This window comes from Lepisma saccharinum, chromosome 9, assembly GCF_977018435.1.
Source record: "Lepisma saccharinum chromosome 9, izLepSacc3.1, whole genome shotgun sequence".
NCBI lineage: Eukaryota > Metazoa > Arthropoda > Insecta > Zygentoma > Lepismatidae > Lepisma > Lepisma saccharinum.
The window spans coordinates 83,885,409-83,905,584 of record NC_139237.1 but is presented as its reverse complement, the minus strand read 5'-3'; the positions used below and the strand labels follow the sequence as shown (position 1 = coordinate 83,905,584).

The following is a 20,176-nucleotide window of genomic DNA, read 5'->3' as shown; positions in this document are numbered from 1 at the left end:
ACCATCCACACTGAGCATAAAGTCTGAGAAGTTTCAAATAAATGCACACGTATTTCTCTTCCGCTGTGGTCTCGCGAACAATTCACATCGCGGTACTCCTACTAACACACATTAAAAAAGGATTTCCATGTCTGTAAAGTGAAAGGACGCCGAGCTGTTGCGGGCAACAGGAAGTACATGAAAGAAAATGTGAGGTAATTTGCCCTTGTACATTCGTAGTAAGGAAACTGCAATCATGCATGTCATTAAGACGCTAAAATAACACTCTGAATCGGTAAAGAGCATTTATTTACAGTTAGCACATGCTTTTATGAACATCCCGGAAGATGACGTTTCAAAATGTGTTGATGGATGGTTTGTATTATACAGTTACGTCAACAGTGAGTTGTTGTCTCTGATCACGAGGAAATGCAACAAAAGGTTGTCACTTGAATTAAAATAGTAGGAAAGGCCAATTTACTTTCACTTCTTGAGTGATATTTTTTTTTCTTGAGCGTTATGGAAGAATGCGTTTTGCTGGATTATGTACTATTCCAATATCATATTTAGAATTCTTGCTAAAAGCGTTTAACACCTTACAATTGAAATGTGACTGTGTCGCTTCAAGTCAGTCTCCACTCCATCTATCAGTTAATGTAACATGCTGTACGAATCGGAACTAAGGCACCAGTATTTAATGGTGTTTGTTATGGATTTAATCAATTCGTCATCCATCATCATCGTTGCATTGCCTATCGATGCCAATGATATATGTGCATTACTCGTTCTTTTGTTTATCTCTCGGAGTCTACATGTCCCGGGTTCGAATCCTGCCCTGGGCATGAATGTTTGTGAGCGTCAATTCATCAATGTCATCCTATCATCACTCATTCCCATCTTCGCAAATTAGCCAAAAGTGGCACAAAAAGTGAAGTAAAATAAAGCAAATCGATGAATCGGAGTCTAGATGCAGTGTTTATCAGAGATGCTATGCGTATATATTTAATATATAAGGAGGACAGTTATTTCCTACTGTAGCACTAAGAATTTCACTGAAAAGTCTTTGTACACCCAACGGCGGAAGAAACAGTAGGCGAATTGTCCACCACCATTTTCATTCGGTCTATATTACACAATGTGATGACAAAGAGTTGAAATAATGACGTCAAAAAGCAGAGAACAATGCCTGCTTCGAACCAACATGGTTTCGTTCCTTAAAACAACACAGGATGTAGAATAAAAAGTAATTTAAATACCTGTGGACAATTTGCCTACCATTATCTTTGCCGTTGACTGCACAAATTCTCAGGAATGAGTGTAAACTTTCCGAATTAACAACACCGATTCGTGCCAGATGTGCATTTAGACATGCGCTGCCAATACGTTGACGCATTATGACTACAAGAGATTGTGTGAATAGCATTTGTAAGCATCAACCGTACGGTATGTTTTCCCAATGATTCTCAACTGACTGATAACATTCCTCCGAGTTCTGCTTGCATTGCTTCTTCGCTCTGGGAAGATTTGTGAGAGGAAGTGTCATAGACTGAATATGACGCAGTTCTTTGGCTTGTTTAGCACCGCTATGGCAGTGTGTTTATTTCTTACATGGCCCCTAGCATAAACAAGTTCAATGTATTTACCTGATCGTTTTATTTGGTTAGAATTTCTTTAATATCAACCATATCCATGAAATAAATTCATCTCTTTCTGGTTGTGATTATTGTTGTGGGTAAGCTGCCTTTGGAAGTAATCTTTCGAGTAAGAGAATCAAGGTGAATTCATTTAAATCAGATGAGTTTTTTTAAAAAAAATCACTTGAAAGAAATAATTTATAGATTTATGTACATAAGGATTTTGTAGGTATAAGAATCACTTTTGGGGAAAGTACATTAATCTCGTAATCATTTAATAGTGTTTATTAGGCTCTAAGGAAGGAAACAAAATATATGTACAGTAAGATCCATAAGTATTACCGTGCAAATTGTCCATAACTATTTTCATTAATTTTTCTCTTACATCCTATGTGTTTTAAGCGATGGATTTTTGTTGTATGCTGGTGCAGAAGTTGTCAACAGCTTGTTTTGAGTTTTCTTTTAATTCTTGAAACTCTTATTGGGTCAAATAAAATGCACGAACATGGTGATGGACAATTTGCACGGTAATACTCATGAATCCCACTGTACTGACGGTGTGAAGCTCGTACGAAACGAAATGTAATATGCAAACTGTAAACGAACTTAAATTTCTCTTTGATTTAAAATTCAATATTTTGTATAGGCAAAATTATGAAACATTCTATGTAGAATAATACACAAAATACTAATCATGTTAAACCGTATATAGTGTCATCATTAAACTGTAAATATATATTGCAGATGATATTTTGCAAACAATCATTAAGAAATTGCCCAAATTAGTTACAAAGACTATAAGAAATATTTTGTTACAATTATATAGTACATTCGGAATGTTTTATTTTCACTGGAAGAAAAGTTACTGAAATTATTATATTTTCATCAACACACTCAACAAACATGTCCATAGTAGGTTCACATATACGGTATCAGAAAGAGAAAAATGTATATTTACACATAATTTTTATTTGCTTTAATCAAACTGTTCAAGGGCCTCCCCGATGGTGCATGGGTAGCGTTGTTGCCTTGTAATCAAGGGGTCCCGGGTTCGATATCCGGTGGAGACACAAGTGGTTCGAATCCCACGTTAAACTGTAGGTCCAGTCCCGATTAGCCTTACTGTGCATAAAGTGGACTTAAAACAATAAATCAATCAAACTGTTCAAATATTTTGCATGGCCGTTTACCAGAAGAAGCCTTTCTATAAAACAAACATATAGATACGTATCTATAAGTATGGTGCCAAAAACCATGCAAGCGATTTTAAGCGTGTTTTTTTTCAAATGCCTGGTAAATTACATAACTCTTTTTCTGTATAATTAAATTAGCACAATTGACATTCTGTAAGAGCCTAGTAATTATTGGCTGATATTAATAACTAAAGTGTTTGTATTGAAAGTTTAGTTGCTGCGCCTCATCAGAATAATCGCGACGACGGAAAATGACAAACAAGAGACATGCATGCCCTGTTCTGCCCTATCAAAAATGTAGAGCAGTCAAAATCGTGAGTCACACACTCAATACTCTCTGCAGTTTTTTCTTAACATCATTATTTCCTTTTAAGGAAACGCCAGGTTCAGTGTAGCTTCAGCGAAATGTATGGAAAGGCATCGGTAATGGTCCAGCCAGTAATTCTTTAATGAGTCCTTGAGAAAGTTGAGAATATAAATTAGACGCACATGCATTTTATGCCCTTTGGGTAACGGACGTTCCAACTGGTGCAAAGCTTCAAGGTCTTCCAACAGTCATACAAGTTAGATTGACATTTTTTTTTCTTGCAGTCAGTACTTCGGATCAAAAAGAATGAAAAAAATATTTTTATGTAGTGAATTTTATTAAATTTTGTATTGTAACACGGGTGAGACGACAACGGTACCAGGTACTTCTAAATTTGACGACGTGTGTCCGAGAATGAGGCAAACTTGTGTTAGATCGAGAAGAAACGTGATCTAGTGTCAAAGAGTCTGGCCCTCTTAGATTTCATTGATTTGACGTTTTAAGTTCACTTTGTGCACAGAAAGGCTAATCGGGGCTTGATCTACAGCTTAAAGTGGGATCCGAACCACTGGGCCATGTGCCTCCACCGGGTATCGAACCTTGGTCCCTCCTTAGAGACATTCGTGAACCAGATTACACCATAAGCGAGGCTACTTGTTTTAAAAAGTGCGGGCTTTGTACAGACAAAAATTAATTGAAGTTACTGCTGCATAACATAAAAAGTAAAGTGCTCCTCTGTGCTTTGCACCACGCCATGAAGGAGTATAGGTGGTGTGGAGTTAGGTCCCAAATTTCACGGCCGAAGGTGGGGGTGATGTGGTCAGCATCACGCCCTGGCCGCCTTTACCCCCGTACCCCGTGAGCGCGGGAGCCACTTGAACATGTGGAAAAAATCCGGTTCTCCCCCGCCGGGGATCGAACCCGGGTCTCTCGCATGTATACAACACAAAAAGGCAAAATCATGTAGCAATTTAAGTTAAGAGATTACTGTTATTTTGATATTATGCAGGTATAAAGAAACATGTCTCTAATATTAACATTTAAAGAATACAAAAATAAGGCTATTATTTTTTTGTAATTAAAACCGTAAATATACGAGGACAGGTGGAAAGTAGAGGGCGCTAGAAATCAAACTCGCCCATGTGAAAATTGTCTTCAGCCGCCGCTGAGAGAACACTCTGTATGTATGTGTTGTGTACGGTAGGTATATGTGGACTAGATCGATACAGTACTCTACACCCCCCCCCCCCCTCCGTGGCTACTTCCCTGAGAATTTCTACGAATTAAAGCTTAGCATAAATATTAATTGATAGGTTAAGTGGCTACAAAACCTTCGAGAAGAAATGAAATATTGCTGGTGTCTCGCACGAAGCACGATAATATGGATATAAGAATATCTTATTCCGGCATCGTCTATTGATAAATTAATCGCCTTCCGGTCGAAGAGAATCACAATGACCAAAGCCGTAACAATCACGTAAAATATCGTAAAAATGTTGACTTCCTAAGAAGAAATACGTACAGAATACTGCAAGTTACGTTGATCTTTTTCTTCAATAACAAAGATTGGAAACTTTTAGTAAAAACAAATGAGAATCGAAAATTACCTGTGGATAGATTAATCTGACGAAATCAGTGTAAGTGGACAACATATAATTCTAAATCAACAGAACATTTTTGTTAAAAATGTGAGTCAATTGCCTCGAAAAAAGATAGCATTTACTGAAATAACTAACAGAGCCATCTTCAGGAACATTTAAATATCGAAATATTGTTTCCCTTTTGTGGAAGGTTTTAAAATACATTTAAAGAAAATAAAAATGGCAATCCTCGTAAACATGGTTCTTTTTCTCAGAGGACGTGAAAAATATGACCGAAATATGTAGAAAATAAATATTATTCTTATGGGGAAATTAGAGTATCCAATAGTTTTTAAAAATTAAGGTTGGTGTAGTAAATTGTGTAAGTTTTCATTTTTGACACGACTTCTAGCCTAGTTCTAAGGGTTGCCAGATGTCTTGATTTTACAGGGCATCCTGTCTTCAGCAATTTTTACTTTTGCTTTTGCGGGAACTCTGTGCAAAATCGACCACCCAACTACGACCTGTAAAGTTTGAATTATAAAGTGTTCTCATGTGTAATGCGTATTGGAATATAAAACTGTTGTGTGTTAGTGTATAAACGATGGATTTTACACTTCTGTTCAGTGTGTGTACAGTATTGGCGAACACTACTAGTTCTAGAATCTTTGTTTAGTCATGGATCCTCTGTGTTTAACCATTGATTTAGTTTATTTTAGTTCGCTTTTGTGCCACTTTTGGCTAATTTGCGTAGATGGGGATGAGTGAAGACATGATGAAATTGATGAATGGACACTCACAAATACCCATGCCGGGATTCGAACCCGGGGACCCCTAACGTCGTAGCACGATGTGTTAACAGCTCCGCCAGGGGAGCCGGCTTAACCATAAGTTATATCTAGTTTCCTGGCCTCTCCAGTGGTAATGTCCTCGCCTTGTAATCAAGGTGTCTCGGAGGCACATAGTGGTTCGGATGCCTCTTGAGATCCAGTTCCGATTAGCTTATCTGTGCATAAATTGACTTGAAACAAAAACTCATATATAATTTCCTCCCTGTTGCACATAACCCTAAAAGTTAAGAATATAATAATAATAAAATAATATAATAATAATAAAAAATTGCGGCATAAAGTGAGAAAACAAAATGCGACAGAGCTTGGTTTTCAAAGACTGATTAATTTATTTGGCAAGTCCTTCGTTCGTTTCCATGACATAAAAGGCGTGTTTTCACTGTTCTGTCAATCTATCAGGTATTTCAGATAGTAACAACTTCATGCTCGCTATAAACAAGAAAAAAAAATGTGACCCCCCTCCCCCACAAAGAACTATTGAATTGAAAATTGTGGCTTGTTCAAAGAACTTCACCTCCTTGGCTGAGTGGTTATCACATCCGGCTACAACGCGGTCCCGGGTTCGAATCCCGGAATGGGTGTTCTTTGTGAATATCCCTTCACCAATTTCATCGTCGCGATTAGTCAAAGTTGCAGAAAAACGACGCTAAATATTTTTTTTAAATAAGATAAAATCAATGATTTTATCAATGCGTTACAATACTTGTCATTGAAACCAAATTTCTAACTGATAAATTTCGCCTAATATTCCTGGCCCACATATGGACGCGCACACATCCATACACATCCCAATTTCCACTTTCTTTGTCGCAAACATTGTGTAAGGACTCGCTACAGAGAAGAAGCTTGTCCTAGATCAAAAGTCGGCCAATCATCAAAACCGGTTTTTGGCGTTCCAGAAACAAAAAAGCAAGCAATAAAAATATAAACAGACTTTAAAATTAAGTACAAGGTGAATGCACCGAGTTAAAATTTTTGACACTTACATGTAATCCAAACAGCAGCGATTGTAAATGATGAGTGAATCTAGGATGTGTCGAATCAGACACACATTCTTCGGAAGGTCCGTCTTTCCAGAGCGAAGCACCGCCAAAGAATAAGCGAGCGAGAAAAGACGACCGTGTCAGCCAAGGACCTCAGTCAATAGCAGAACACCTCTCGCTAAGCAGTGTTGCCAGGTTGCGCCAGGTGAACCAAGGTCATAGCAGAATGCAACCGGTTCTCCCGTGTGTGAATGCCGTTGCCGCATCCCGTGGACCAAAACAAAAATTTACGCACCTGGAATCATCAAGGTTTTCCCTCTGCGGTGACGTCATCGCGGTCGGCCCCCTTGCTCAGTTGCGGTTCAGTGTAGCAGCATGGGGAATTTCAAAAAAAGAAGAAAGAAAATCGTTGTCGCATGTTTAGTTTCTCGGAAGAAAAAATGGGGAAACACTCATGCTTCATGGTATAACCAATTCTCACTTACGTATATTGTAATTTAGTCATTTGACTTGAGTTTTGTTATTTAGCGTAGCTTTCCTGCTACTTTTGGCTAATCGCGAAGATACGTGATGAAATTGATAAAGGCAAACTCACAAAGAAAGCCATGTACAGGCCGGTATTTGAACCCTTGACCTCTCACGTCGTAGCGCGCTGTGCTAACCAGTTATCTACTAAAGTCGGCTGTAGGCTAGGAATGGAAGTGGTGCGTTTGGACTGCTGAACTTTTCAATTGTATCTTCATTTATAACACCATTAAGCCTTGTTTCCATGATTACGAAAAACTAAATATGCTGACCAAGGCAGTAATTTATTTTATTAAAAACATAAACTAAACGTAACGTTTCAACCTTCTAGCAAGGTATCTTCATCACATTTAAAGAAGTATCGGAAAATACTTCTTTTAATATGTAGGTTAGAATTCAAATAGCATTGAATTTTATATAAAAGATACAGAAAAAGAAACGTTGTGTTCTTTCACTTTTGTTCATACTGTAACAGTTTGGAAGTACGACTATTCTCTATCACAATTTCCTAGATAAAACCAGACCTCTAATTACAGACTGGAAACGATGCGGTTCTGTTTCAAGCCGCGCATCTTCGCTCGCGCATAGCCGTGGGGATGCAAATATGGCGGAGATGCGCATAAGAGGTTGTTAAGTTTTCATTTTTATGAAGAAATTATTTGTTCTCACTTGTGGAGTTGAATATATAGAGTTATATCTTTCTTAGTAAACTTGAAAATTGCAATCCTGTGTGGTGCAATGGCTCCCAATCTTCAAAGGGTATGGTCTACGCCATGATAATATCCCCTGGCTTCGAAATTTTTGGCTTCAAGTTGGCCCATGTTAAAAGGCTCACGACATGAGCACTGGAGCTGCATTAAACTAACAAATGAAAGGCGAAGAGCGATAGTGTTTTATCAACTGTGATTTTACGGTTTCATCACTGGCACTCTCGTCCTGTGCTAGTGATTTCACAGACAAATTACGGTCAGTTTTTGCAGTGCTGTTTAGACATTGTAAGAATACTGCTACTCGGACATTAATTGGAAATAGGTTTTCACTGTAGCCTTTATGATTGGTTCAAATTTCCATTTGTGAAGAACAGGTATACGCATTGATACACGCAAAATAATAATAATAATAATAATAAAGAGGGAATGCTGGCAAACTACAATTTTTGCTCGTTTTAACAACATGACGACATTACTCTCGATTTCAAGGCCCTTGACGAAGAACGTGGGGAACTCGTTGAACAAGTCCATTTGCTCATTCGTTACTCTTCCGTGTTCTGTACAATTGTTGGGGGGGGGGGGGGGGGGGGGGAGTGAGTGCTGTGATCTCACCGGTCAGCAAGGGAATTTTCAGACTAAAGCGACATGTGCGGAAAAGAATGGCAACAAACTGCACGTGTCATGCATGGTAGTTTTATTCTCTTCTAACATTGCTTGTTTTAATATCATAAACGCTTTAATAAAATTGAACAGTGGTATGCTTATATGCAATATAATCCTGTAGAAGGTTTTCAGCTGTGATCATAATTTAATACCAAATAACTCAAAGAACATAGAAGTGGATGGTAATTATGGCGTTTATGGCATCAATCTCTTTAAAGGTGCGTTTCACCTACGTCACAAACTGCTCCATCGTGGCTTCGTTCTTGTAAGCATACGCAATTCAAACTGGCGGGAGATATTTCGGTACTACTTTACTATAGGGGTGACACCTATAAATAATTTATTTCGCACTTTTTTACATTGCTAACGTACTATTCTGCATTGCGGAACATTTTTCTAGCTGAAATAATGAATTTCTAACGAAAATAATGTCTATTTCTTACATTTACGAGTACTTACTGTTACTCGTTATTTCGATTCTGTAACACACATTATGGCGATAGCGTACTGGTTCATCGCGCGTTGTGAGTGTGTTTTGTCCATTTATGCAGTGTTGCAACCTTGTTCACCGGAAAATACCTACTTTCGTCTCCGGATTTGAAATTATGCTAATATCTCGCAAACCATTGACGTTAGCCCCACAAACCATTTTCCGTAAGGTTAGGTTAGGCAAGCATAGTTAAAAAAAAAAATACTCGACATGTCATGATATAGTGAAAACACGGCGAGTTTGAAACACTGACTACGGGGTTTACATCATCTAACACACCGAACATTGTGCTCTCGTGCAGAAAGCAAATGGCGGCAGCAGAACAGCGGATCGGACAGAGATTTTCGCAGAAAACAACATGGATTCGCATTACAATGGATCAAAACTATATTCACGAACTTCCACAACGCTACAGAAAATGATTTGCGTAAGTACTTTCTCTGTAAAAAGTAAGAAATCCGTCACCCCTATAGTAAAGTGTTACCGATATTTCTTCTTCTTTATGCCCCTCACCGCTTGTAGGTTAGCAGTGATACTAACACAGTGATTCGTGATTTAAAACAAACGTGCAGTTGGTGCAGATATGGTGAATATTTCCTTGCAAATTACAAATAAAATTGTCCACAAATTGGCTCTACGCATCCTGACGTCACATGAAACCTACCTAGCCTATAGCAGGAGAAGCTCCGAAGGCGAACATTTATACTTCGATCTTCCGTTCGCCATAACTGTACTTGTAGTCATAAAGATTTGAAAAATGTTGGACGTCTTTGTTTTTGCAGTGCTCAATAAGCTCGCAAACTTCCACCTTCCTTTCCCAGGAACTTGCATAGATACCCGTGAGACTTTCCCGTGACTTAACATGGGCTAAAAAGATGGTTTGTGCATTTCACGTAAGAAGACAGCTGTAACAGTGTTTGTTTATAGTCTGCGAGGCACGTGAAGTGCATCGTTCGTAAGTAATTAATACCGATGAAGGACAAGAGGCATTCAAGGTTTGCAAATGGTGGTTAAACACGTGATATAATTGGGTCAAGCGCTTGGGAGTTCCCAGCCGATTCAGTGCGTGAGAGTGGAGGCACTTGTTATGTGTTGCGTTGCTCCTTAGCTTTTAATGTTCTTTCTCCCTCTCTGCTCTGTCCTTCCTTTCAATTTTTATTTCACTCCATTCTTGTTATCCTTCCTCCCCTCCTCCTTTCACTTTACTTCCTTTCCCTTTCCTTGTCTTCCCCTCTGCCTCACATTTCCTTCCTTGCTTATTCTCCCTTTTCTTTCTTTTTCTTCCTTTATTTTCCAACTTTTATTTTATCCCTTCTCTTTTCCTCCTTTTCTTTTTCTCCCTATCTTTTCTATCTGTCCTTTTCTTACTTTCTTTTGCTCCATTTACTTTTTCTTTCTTGACTTTTTCTCCATCCTTCTTCCTTCTTTTCATCATTATCTTTTTCTTCCTTTCTTTTCTGTTTGTCCTTTTCTTCCTTTCCTTTTCTCCATTCCTTTCTCTCTTCTCTTCTTCTCCCATCTCTCTTCGTCCTTTTCGTCACTTTCCTTTTCTCCCTTTGTCCTTTTCTTCCTTTCTTTTCCTCCCTTTTTGTCCTTTTCTTCCTTTCTTTTCCTCCCTTTTTCTCTCTTCTCTGTTTCTCCAATCTCTCTTCCTCCTTTTCATTTCTTTTCCTCCCTTTTTCTCTCTTCTCTTTTTCTCCAATCTCTCTTCCTCCTTTTCATTTCTTCTTCTCCCTTTTTGTCCTTTTCTTCCTTTCTTTTACTCCATTTTTCTCTCTTCTCTTTTTCTCCAATCTCTCTTCCTCCTTTTCATTTCTTTTCCTCCCTTTTTGTATTTTCCTCCCTTTTTCTCTCTTCTCTTTTTCTCCAATCTCTCTTCCTCCTTTTCATTTCTTTTTCTCCCTTTTGTCCTGTTCTTCCTTTCTTTTCCTCCCTTTTTCTCTCTTCTCTTTTTCTCCAAACTCTCTTCCTCCTTTTAATTTATTTTTCTCCAAACTCTCTTCCTTCTTTTAATTTATTTTTTCTCCAAACTCTCTTCCTCCTTTTAATTTCTTTTCTCCTTTTTTGTCCTTTTCTTCCTTTCTTTTCCTCCCTTTTTCTCTCTTCTCTTTTCTCCAAGCTCTTTTCTTCCTTTTCATCACTTTTTCTCCCTTTCTTTTCTATCTGTCTCTTCCTTCCCTCCACCTCTATCTCAACTAGGAAGAAAGGATTTACACTGAAGCAAGCGAGCGAAACGAAGCCTACGGAAGCAGTGACTCGATAGGACTAAACCAATGAACGCGCGAGAGGAGAAGCGAGTGCATGGGGGGGGGACTAGTTGCTGCAGCTACCAGCCGTTTCCAGCAGCGCGCACTGCTTTGCTCCACCAACTCGCTTTCACCCCTTCTCTACCGTTTAGTTTAGTTTAGTTTATTTGCGTCCAAGGACTACCAGTGTGTACAAATAACAGTACATGGTAATATAGGACATGTCAATACTTACATTACAATACAATACTACATTATGCTTCACATATTCAAAGGACGGAGTGTATGTCTAATTTATACAAAGAAACGCCAATAAGAGCAAGACCTACAGTTATAAGTTAGATCTGAACCATAAAAGAATCAAATATCATGTTTATTCCTTTGTTTTACGTAATGAGATTTTCTGGAATTGAAACAAAATACCAGACCAGTGGCTGACAGGAGGATACAAGAGAAAATGTAATGAAAATAACAATGGAGAAGTTGCCAAGCAATACTTGCGCATACCGCTGTACATTAACTTTCGAATTTTGCAGTTAGAACTTATTTCAGCATATTAGAACACATTGCAGAAACTGTAGGTCCATTCTCGATTAACCCAAAAAATTACATTATAATGTAAACTGATAAAGTTTATTTAATATATTAATATATTTTACAAAAGTAGTATAAACTTCCACATGGAATTTCTTTTCAATGAATTAACACACACCAATATAAATTTACACGGAAAATAAGCGTTATTTTACTTGATACAATTCTCATTCGTAAAGTAGATTTGTCTAAAGCTGTTGTACTTTAGTAGGCATATTATTTGAAAGTTAATCACACGAACGTTTCAGAGTGTTTTGTATCATTAGGTCCATCATTATCTTGCAGCACACAACGAACAATTTGATTTGTAAGTATGGTGTATATTGTTGGATTAAGATGGCTGAAAAGAAAATACACAGAATTAACACTTGCATGAGAATATTGTTTTGTTTGTAAGGAAAGGTCTTATTATTTCATGAACAAGTCTGTGTTAGTAGAGACTATCGACGCATAGCGCATGCGCTGGCTGGACGAGTCTACTGGCAAAATATGGGGAGGAATTGATAACGGAAACAGGTTCCGTGAATATCGTCTGATGTTGAAACAACATTGAACTTTCATACGTGGTAATGTCAACTGCAAAATACCATCACATACAAAAAGAAGCACGTGATAATAATAATAAAAAAACGAAATACTGATCAGCAACCCACAGCACTGTTTCGTGCACGTTTATACCTACCTCCCCTAATATGCGTAGACTCGTCCTCTCAAACTAGTCTCTTATTCTGTGGTCGGTATTATCGCACTGTTATATTAATGCGCCGTGTTCCTATGTGAATAACATGACTGGCTTAGTGTAGATATATTAATAATTTCACTATTAGATGACAAACTACTTATAAATCTGACCAAAATGTTGTGCATCAAAACTATAATTAATATGAACAATGTATATAGCCTATTGGAATGCTAGCAGGGGCATTTGAAGATTAATGTGACAAAAAACTATTTCTAAAAAATACATGGTGTTGTCCTTGTTACTACTGAATGTAACTAAATATTTTTACTCCGATCCACTGCCTTAATGACGTTGCATAAAAAAATGAAAAACGCAATAGCTCCAAGAAAACATTTCCTCCGAGTGAGTGAAAAATACACACAGAAAACTATAATTGCATGAAATATATTTGATGCATCAGAAACGCATAGATTGATGCACTAAAGTTTTTTTTTGGTTCAGATTTGCAGTTTGATGCATTTGATGTATATCGTTTGAAAAGGTAACTCCGAAGTGCATCTGATGACAGTGAGTTTTTATGTGTCGAGCTATACTTCAGTGTATCAATTGCTGTGCTTTTTAATGCATTTTTGTCGATGACATTTGGTCTGAGCCACAAACGGTATGCATTTTTTGTGTAACCTGATACATTTACTTTTTCTGTGTGTAATTTGACTTCTTATGTAGATCAACTTTTCGGTGGCTCATTCTCATAGTATTTGAAGTAGAAGCAAAATTATGCTATTATAATTTGTGTAGTTATAATTATTTCCATATGAAACTTGAAACAATTCATTATGAAGCAACAGTTGTTCCTGAACGCCCCCACCACATTTTGATCAACGTTTAACCTCAGTGATGTTAAAATGGTGTTGAATACAACCATTTAGGTGTGTTATTTTAACAACACTGAGGTTAAACCTTGATCAAAATGTGACGTGGGGGTTCTGGAATCCCTGTCTTGCGTGCGTTCCATTAACACCGTTGTTTTTGTTATTGTAAGTGTGGAAAAAACTGGAAATGTCATGGAGATGTGTATCTGAAAAAAATAGAATTTTTATGGAAATACACTAAAAATAGGTTGTTGAACAAAAAAAAAGGAACAGCAAGAAATTTTGAACTTGTGGACATACTAAAGTACAATTTGATACAGTGAATATTACCAGCAGTTACAATAGAAATTACATATTAAATACTGTACGACAAGCTGGATAAAAATCATGATTTTTATTTACAAAATCATTTTTTATTATTTCTTTGATTTAAATCGGATTTTTTAAAAAAAATAAATCTCTTTTTTATTTTTTTTAAAAACCACGCTTAAAATGGCTTGTATAGTTCTCGGCACCATACATATAGTAGATTTGTTTCTTTATAGAAAGGCTTGTTCTAGTAAACGGCCTTGTAAAATATTTGAATAGTTTGATTAAAGCCATTAAAAAAATATATGTAGATATACATTTTTCTGTTTCTCATACTATGAACCTACTATGGAAATGTTTGTGAAACTATAATAATTTCAGTAAATTTTCTTCCAGAGAAAACATTCTGGAAGTAGCCTAGTCTATAATTGTAACGTAAATTATTTTTTTAATCTTTGGAGCTGAATTTCGACAATTTTTTAAATGACAGTTTGCAAGATATCAGCTGTCATGTTTATTTACAATTTAATGATTACAGTATTTACGGTTTAGTATGATTAGTATTTTGCATATTTTTCTACGCAAAATGTTTCATATGTTTGCTTATAAAAATTATTGAATTTTATATCAAGATAAATTTATGTGTGTTTACAGTTTGCATATTATATTTGATTTCGTATGAGCTTCACCCCTTAAGTACATATATTTTGTTTCCTTTCCTAGAGCCTAATAAACACCATTAAATGATTACGAGACTCATGTACTTTCACCAAAAGTGATTCTGATATCTACGAAATCCTTATGTACATTATTCTACAAATTATTTATTTAAATCGCCACTTAAATCAGCCTCATTTATATAACCCACCTTGCTCTCGGAAAAGGAATCATGTTTTGAACTTTTTTCAAAGAAATCTAATACAGCAAGTATCTATATTGGCATTTACCGCTTTCTTGTTGAAATTTGTTTGGTACATATTAGAATTATTACATATTTTGCTAAATGTTTCTGTGATTGTATAGTATTTATGCTATGATTGTTATGATTTTATAAGAGAAGAATCCTTTCTTTATCATTGGTCAATACGTGACAAATATTACACAAAAGCTCACCGTTGATATCCAACAGTAAATATCTGTTCAATTTTCCTTCTCGTTATTATTTTTAACTTCGTTTAGTGGGTTTCTAAGTGTAGTGATTAACTAAAATGTAATGTAATTATTATACAAATGTGTAAATACATGAATTGCTCTGAAGACCCTGGAAAAATCAGGGAGTTTTTGTTTTTACGAGATTGTAGGCACCCTGGTAACTGAATTAGAAACCTTAACCATGCTAAGTGTATCAAAATTGGAGGTAATATTACATAATTGCTGTCAACTTAATTTTGTTCCCTTACCTCCAGGAAAGGTCTCGAGGATTTTTTGTGATTGTCCCTTCAACAATTTCATGTAATCATTATTCACGATTGGTGAAAAGTTGAAGAAAAGCGACGTGTAATATGATGAATACAATGCTCACTTACCGGAGTCACGCAGTTGACTAGCCAAACAACTTCGTTGGCATTGGTGCCCCCTGATAGAGAATAATACATAACATCAATAGGTGTTGTGAGATTAGCCCTGGCGACGGGTACATCGGGTGAACTACGCAGCCCTAGCAAAACTTCCGTATCCGTCACCTCGGCCCACAGATCGGTGACTTGAAGATGGCTGACAATACCAGGCGTGGACGTTGTACTTAATACTTTGGTTCCCCAGTAGATGCTTGTGGTAGATCCTCCTGCGATTTCAATGATTATGGTAGATGCTAGACTACTCGGATAACTTCTTTCTGCCATTTGTATGTATATGTTCTGCGCAGGCGCCGTGAGTGCTACTTGGAAATCCAGTTTCGCATCTGTGCCTCCAACTGCTTTCAGTCCGTAGGACACGCTTTCCACGTCTCCGATTGTTGTTATGTCGACGCAGTCTGAAAATAGACATTTGACATTAGGTCGATACCGAAATCAAAAGAATCTTTACAAAACTGCAACACCTACAATCCCAGCAAGCTGCAAGTTTGCATCAGGCTTGTAGCAAGCTTGTCATAAAGTTGCATGCTTGCAAAGAGCTTACACCATGGTTATATCAAGCTTGCCGTATCCAACTGACTTTCACAAGATACAAGCAAGATACTTCAAGCTTGTCACAAGCTTTTGTACTATCTGAAATATGAAGAGAACAGACAAAGTAGTTAATTCCGTCATCAGAAGAATTAAACATAAATGATTAAATGTCATAGCCTTGAATAACTTTCCAAACATGAAATTCTACCCATTCTTAAAATATTCATCATTCTCTTCGCCGTCAAGTTCCACATTTGAGATTACTTTTCAGAGTCCTGAATAAACAACTGTATTGTATTGATTTGTTGTTTTAAGTCCACTTTATGCACAGTAAGGCTAATCGGGACTGGACTTACAGTTTAAAGTGGGATCCGAACCACTTGTGCCTCCACCGGGTATCGAACCCGCGACCCCTTGATTACAAGGCGACAACGCTACCATTGCGCCATCGGGGAGTCCCTGAATAAACAACTCTTCACTAGTGAATTCTTTCTGCTTTTTCACGTCGCTTACCTACAGAAAAGTTACAACTTTAGTTACTGTTATTTTGTCAGTTACATTTAGTTGTTACAAGAGCGTCACATTTGTTTTCTGTGTAAATTTACACATACAAGCTGAAAACAACATAACAAGGCCATATTTCGAACTGGCAAAAAGTCTTCCAGTTCTGAATTTATCAAGGTAACTCATGTAAAGTATCGAAGTATTTACAATTATTAATGTAATTTTGGTAACGCGATATTAACGCATATACCGCAAGTAACGTTATATTGTTTACTAACTCTGGTAAAAGCAACATAAATGTATACCAATATTAAACGTAGATCTTTAAATAACACAATCCTATTATCATATTCTTCTTTGATAACATGTTATATGCACTACTTGTTTATATTTCATTCAGGTATGTGAATCATACATTTTTATGTTTATACCAAGGTTATTAGAAATATAGAGGTTGGGTAAATGGATTGTTTTCTCGTGATGACATAACAACGGTAGATTTATCACTTAGTGTGACATAAAGTTTCTGTCCAACCGTTTGATGGCGATAGGGACATCCCCTCCCCAACAGAGCTTATAGTAAAACCTTCTTACCTAGAGATTGTTAACATTCATGTGTTTAATATCTGCATATTGCGACACTGTCGTTTTATTGTTTCACATTCTGATGATACATTAACTTTGTCGCTGGTACAGTGGGGATGCACAAGAATTGCTCGTCAAATTGTCCATGGCTATTTCTATTGATCTTTCTCCTGCATCCTGTGTGTTTTAAGGAATAGATTTGTACAGTGCGATGCACAAGTATTCCTCGGCACATTTTCTATGTCTATTTTCATTGATTTATGTCTTGCATCCTGCGTGTTTTTAATAAAAGTATTTTTACGTATGTTGGTGCGGAACCTGTCAGCAACTTGTTTGGCGTTTGTTTCAATTCTTCAAGCTCTCATTGCATGAAACAAATAGAATAAACTTGGCGATGGACAATTTGCTTGGGAATACATATGCATCGCACGGTACGTATGCTGGTGCAGAGGTTGTCAGCAGCTTACGTGGCGTTATGTTTCCATTTTTGAAGCTCTGGGCAAAAATTACTTGCATTAACGTGCTGATGGACGTTATGCATCCCACTGTACATCACTGCGCACAATAGACTTAGTGTCACATTGGATATAGGCCAGGGGTGCCACACACATAGACAATAACTAGCTAGCTCGACAATTATAACGTTGATGACTGATTCAGCCCATGGCTGCATACTTGAACTTTCTAATCCATGTACAACACTTATTATCACACATTTTTCACAAGAATTAATCTAAACTTAGAAACTTTACTTACTCACTCCATCAGGAACATATTCCCAGTAAGCTATGTTGTTGTCAATGGAAGACACAGTGAAATAATTCACTGGTATCACTTCTGGATCTTGCAATTTTAAGAAGGCAGTGGCGTTGTGAGTGTCTCCGACTTGGACCAACCCAGCCTCTTTTCTGATCCAGAAGGTGATGTACTGGTCCGGATTGAGGAACGAACCCGCGACATTCGCCGTCGTGACAGGGTGACCCATGTTCGTGGCACTTACGACGGTGTTCCCGCTGCCACCGATCACTATGTCGTAGTGGTTAAGGCTGTTCGAGTGAGGTGGAGGGTCTATGTAAAGTTTGACCACTGCATCGTGTTCTGTCTTGACGTTGAACTCTGTGTGTGAACCTCGGACTTCCTCGTACCAGATGAACTGCTCTGTCGTTGTCGTGAAGTGCTTGCATTGAGCTGTAGAAAGATGAAACTTAGTCCATTACTTAGTCACAAATACTGTTTTTATTTTTACAGCGTGTTGCCGTACAACACATACAACGTTTCAGATTGCGTAGAGAATATTAAGCAGGGTTGTTAAATGCCGCGGAATTTTAAATACATTCAATTCCGGTCCAGGTGAGAAAATCAACAAGCGTAAATGACCGTAAGGAACCTTTTTAGCTGTAAAGTATTTCAATTCGGTCCAGGAACCTTTCTTCATTCCTGATCAATTTAAGTACGGTCCGGGAACATTTTTTCGGAATCAATTCATATACGATCCAGATACCCTTTTTTCCTGATCAATTTATTTAAATATGGCCCAAGTTCCGTATTGAAATGAATCAAGTTGGACCGAACTTGTAATGTGCGAGATAAAAGGTTCCTGTTCTGTTACGGAGCACAATAGAATCAGTGGCGAAGCGTAGATTTCCTAGAAGGGTAGGCACAAAAGTGCGATAATTTTCATTAGTTGCTTAAATATGTAAAAAGAAAGGGAGGGGGGCCATGTCATGGAGAGTGGTTCAGTGTCTCTCCAGACCGCTTCTTTACTAGTGTTGCCCACGGGACGAGACGGGACGAGACGGGACAGCCTTTTAAAAATTCGAGACGAGACGAGATTGACCATGTGTCATGAGACAAACGAATATTTTCGAGACGAGACAGCATTTCCACGAGACGAGACAGGCCAAAGTCTCGTCTCGTGGGCAACACTATTCTTTACTTGCCTGTGGCGTGACGTTTTCAAAAGTGTTGTTACCGGCCATCAATACGATAATTATGTCTTAGACGTTCTCCTCCCGCCCACCAGATGTCATCGATAGATTTTGTTCATTTCGTTTTTTTTTTTATTTATTTGTATTTTTTCAACCCCTGATTTATGCACACACCTCCAGAAAGAACTACCAATCATGGGACATCGCGAAAATCCAACGAATAGTGCTCGAGCCCTGTTGTCAATTCTTCATCACTTTTTTTCTAAATTTATTTTGCAATTGAGGTGAAAAGGGCTAGAACCCCCCTCCCCATAATTTTCGGGTCAGTGTGACGTTTGTGCCGTGAGCAGACGACAGAATTCCGCACTTTCAGCGACTGTCAGTTTGGTACGTTCTACTGCTGCCAACTTAGTTTCTTTAGCAAGACTTCCTCGCACCGAGGAAAACACCATTGTTATATGTTGTCTAACTAAAGGAATGGTTGTAGTTAATTCCGGTCTTGGCTTTCTAGATAAATGAATTTCTGTCACCTGTATGTGCAAGTAAACATAATTTAAGTTTTGAATATTTTCGTCTCATTTGTTCTGCTCTATGTTAATCGTGACGATGAGAATGTATGGAGAATGAATTAAAGATGATTAGGAAACATTGGCATGACCACAATTAAGTCACCTGGCTTCGTAACGTGTTAGGATGACCACCAAAGGGGCTTTAAAGAAAAAACGTAAGTAAAGGTGATCTCTCTCATTCAGTGTGTATACTTCGCATCCAAGTTTGTTCTACCCCTTGTGTTAGTAGACACCTTTACGTGATAATAGAACATAGGATCCTTGTTTGGGACCCGGCAACACGACAGGTTACTATGTAACATATAAACAGGTTATAATAAATGTAGTTGCTTGAGATAATAGAATCCCAATTTTTAGGCCCAATTCAGCTCTTTTCTGCCAATCCAACTTTTCCGCCAGACCTGAAACAGACATGGCCCGCGCAATAACCCCATAACACAACACTCTTTGTCCTAAACCCAAAAAAAGTCTTCCCTTGCATTGTACTCTCATTGAACGCCCTCTTCTCTTGTTATCTCTTCAGGGTAAACGAAACTGCCTACCTCTTCGCTTGTGTCGGCTGCATAAAAAAAAATGTCTGCTTGTAATATTTATTCAACGACAGTGTTAACGCATTAAATAACGTTTCAACAACTTTGAATTTTTTTAAAATATTTTGCTGTCACTTGCCACTGCTACTTGCAAAGGAAAATATAGTTGAAATTGAAAACATTTTAGAAATGATTGTTATAAGAAGGAAACATGAAAGACCAAAAGTGGGTCCTACCTTACCGATGATTACATCTTCACTCAATTAAGAACTCGATTGTTCTTGCATTTCAGTCCGGCACTTCTTGCATAAATCTGATCGCTGCACAAGACACG

General features: G+C 37.6%; 2 protein-coding genes and 1 long non-coding RNA gene across 3 annotated transcripts in view; 1 reads left to right on the top strand and 2 right to left on the bottom strand.

The window, feature by feature from the left end:
* Window positions 1–6,661, bottom strand: part of LOC145992200 (alpha-tocopherol transfer protein-like) — a 38,263-nt gene extending 31,602 nt beyond the window's left edge. The window contains exon 1 of the mRNA XM_083128527.1: window positions 6,531–6,661. The gene's annotated coding sequence lies outside the window, so the exon portion shown is untranslated. The remainder of the gene's footprint in view (window positions 1–6,530) is intronic.
* The window catches only part of LOC145992201 (uncharacterized), a 223,757-nt gene that overhangs the window by 89,995 nt on the left and 113,586 nt on the right, over window positions 1–20,176 (top strand). The gene's annotated exons all lie outside the window — the stretch shown is intronic.
* Window positions 11,802–20,176, bottom strand: part of LOC145992785 (uncharacterized) — a 36,259-nt gene continuing 27,884 nt past the window's right edge. Inside the window, exons 3-5 of the mRNA XM_083129183.1 lie at window positions 17,572–18,003; window positions 15,145–15,590; window positions 11,802–12,095 (exon numbers count right to left, since the gene is read on the bottom strand). Coding sequence (XP_082985309.1) covers window positions 12,087–12,095; window positions 15,145–15,590; window positions 17,572–18,003 — 887 coding nt within the window. The 3' untranslated portion in view covers window positions 11,802–12,086. The remainder of the gene's footprint in view (window positions 12,096–15,144; window positions 15,591–17,571; window positions 18,004–20,176) is intronic.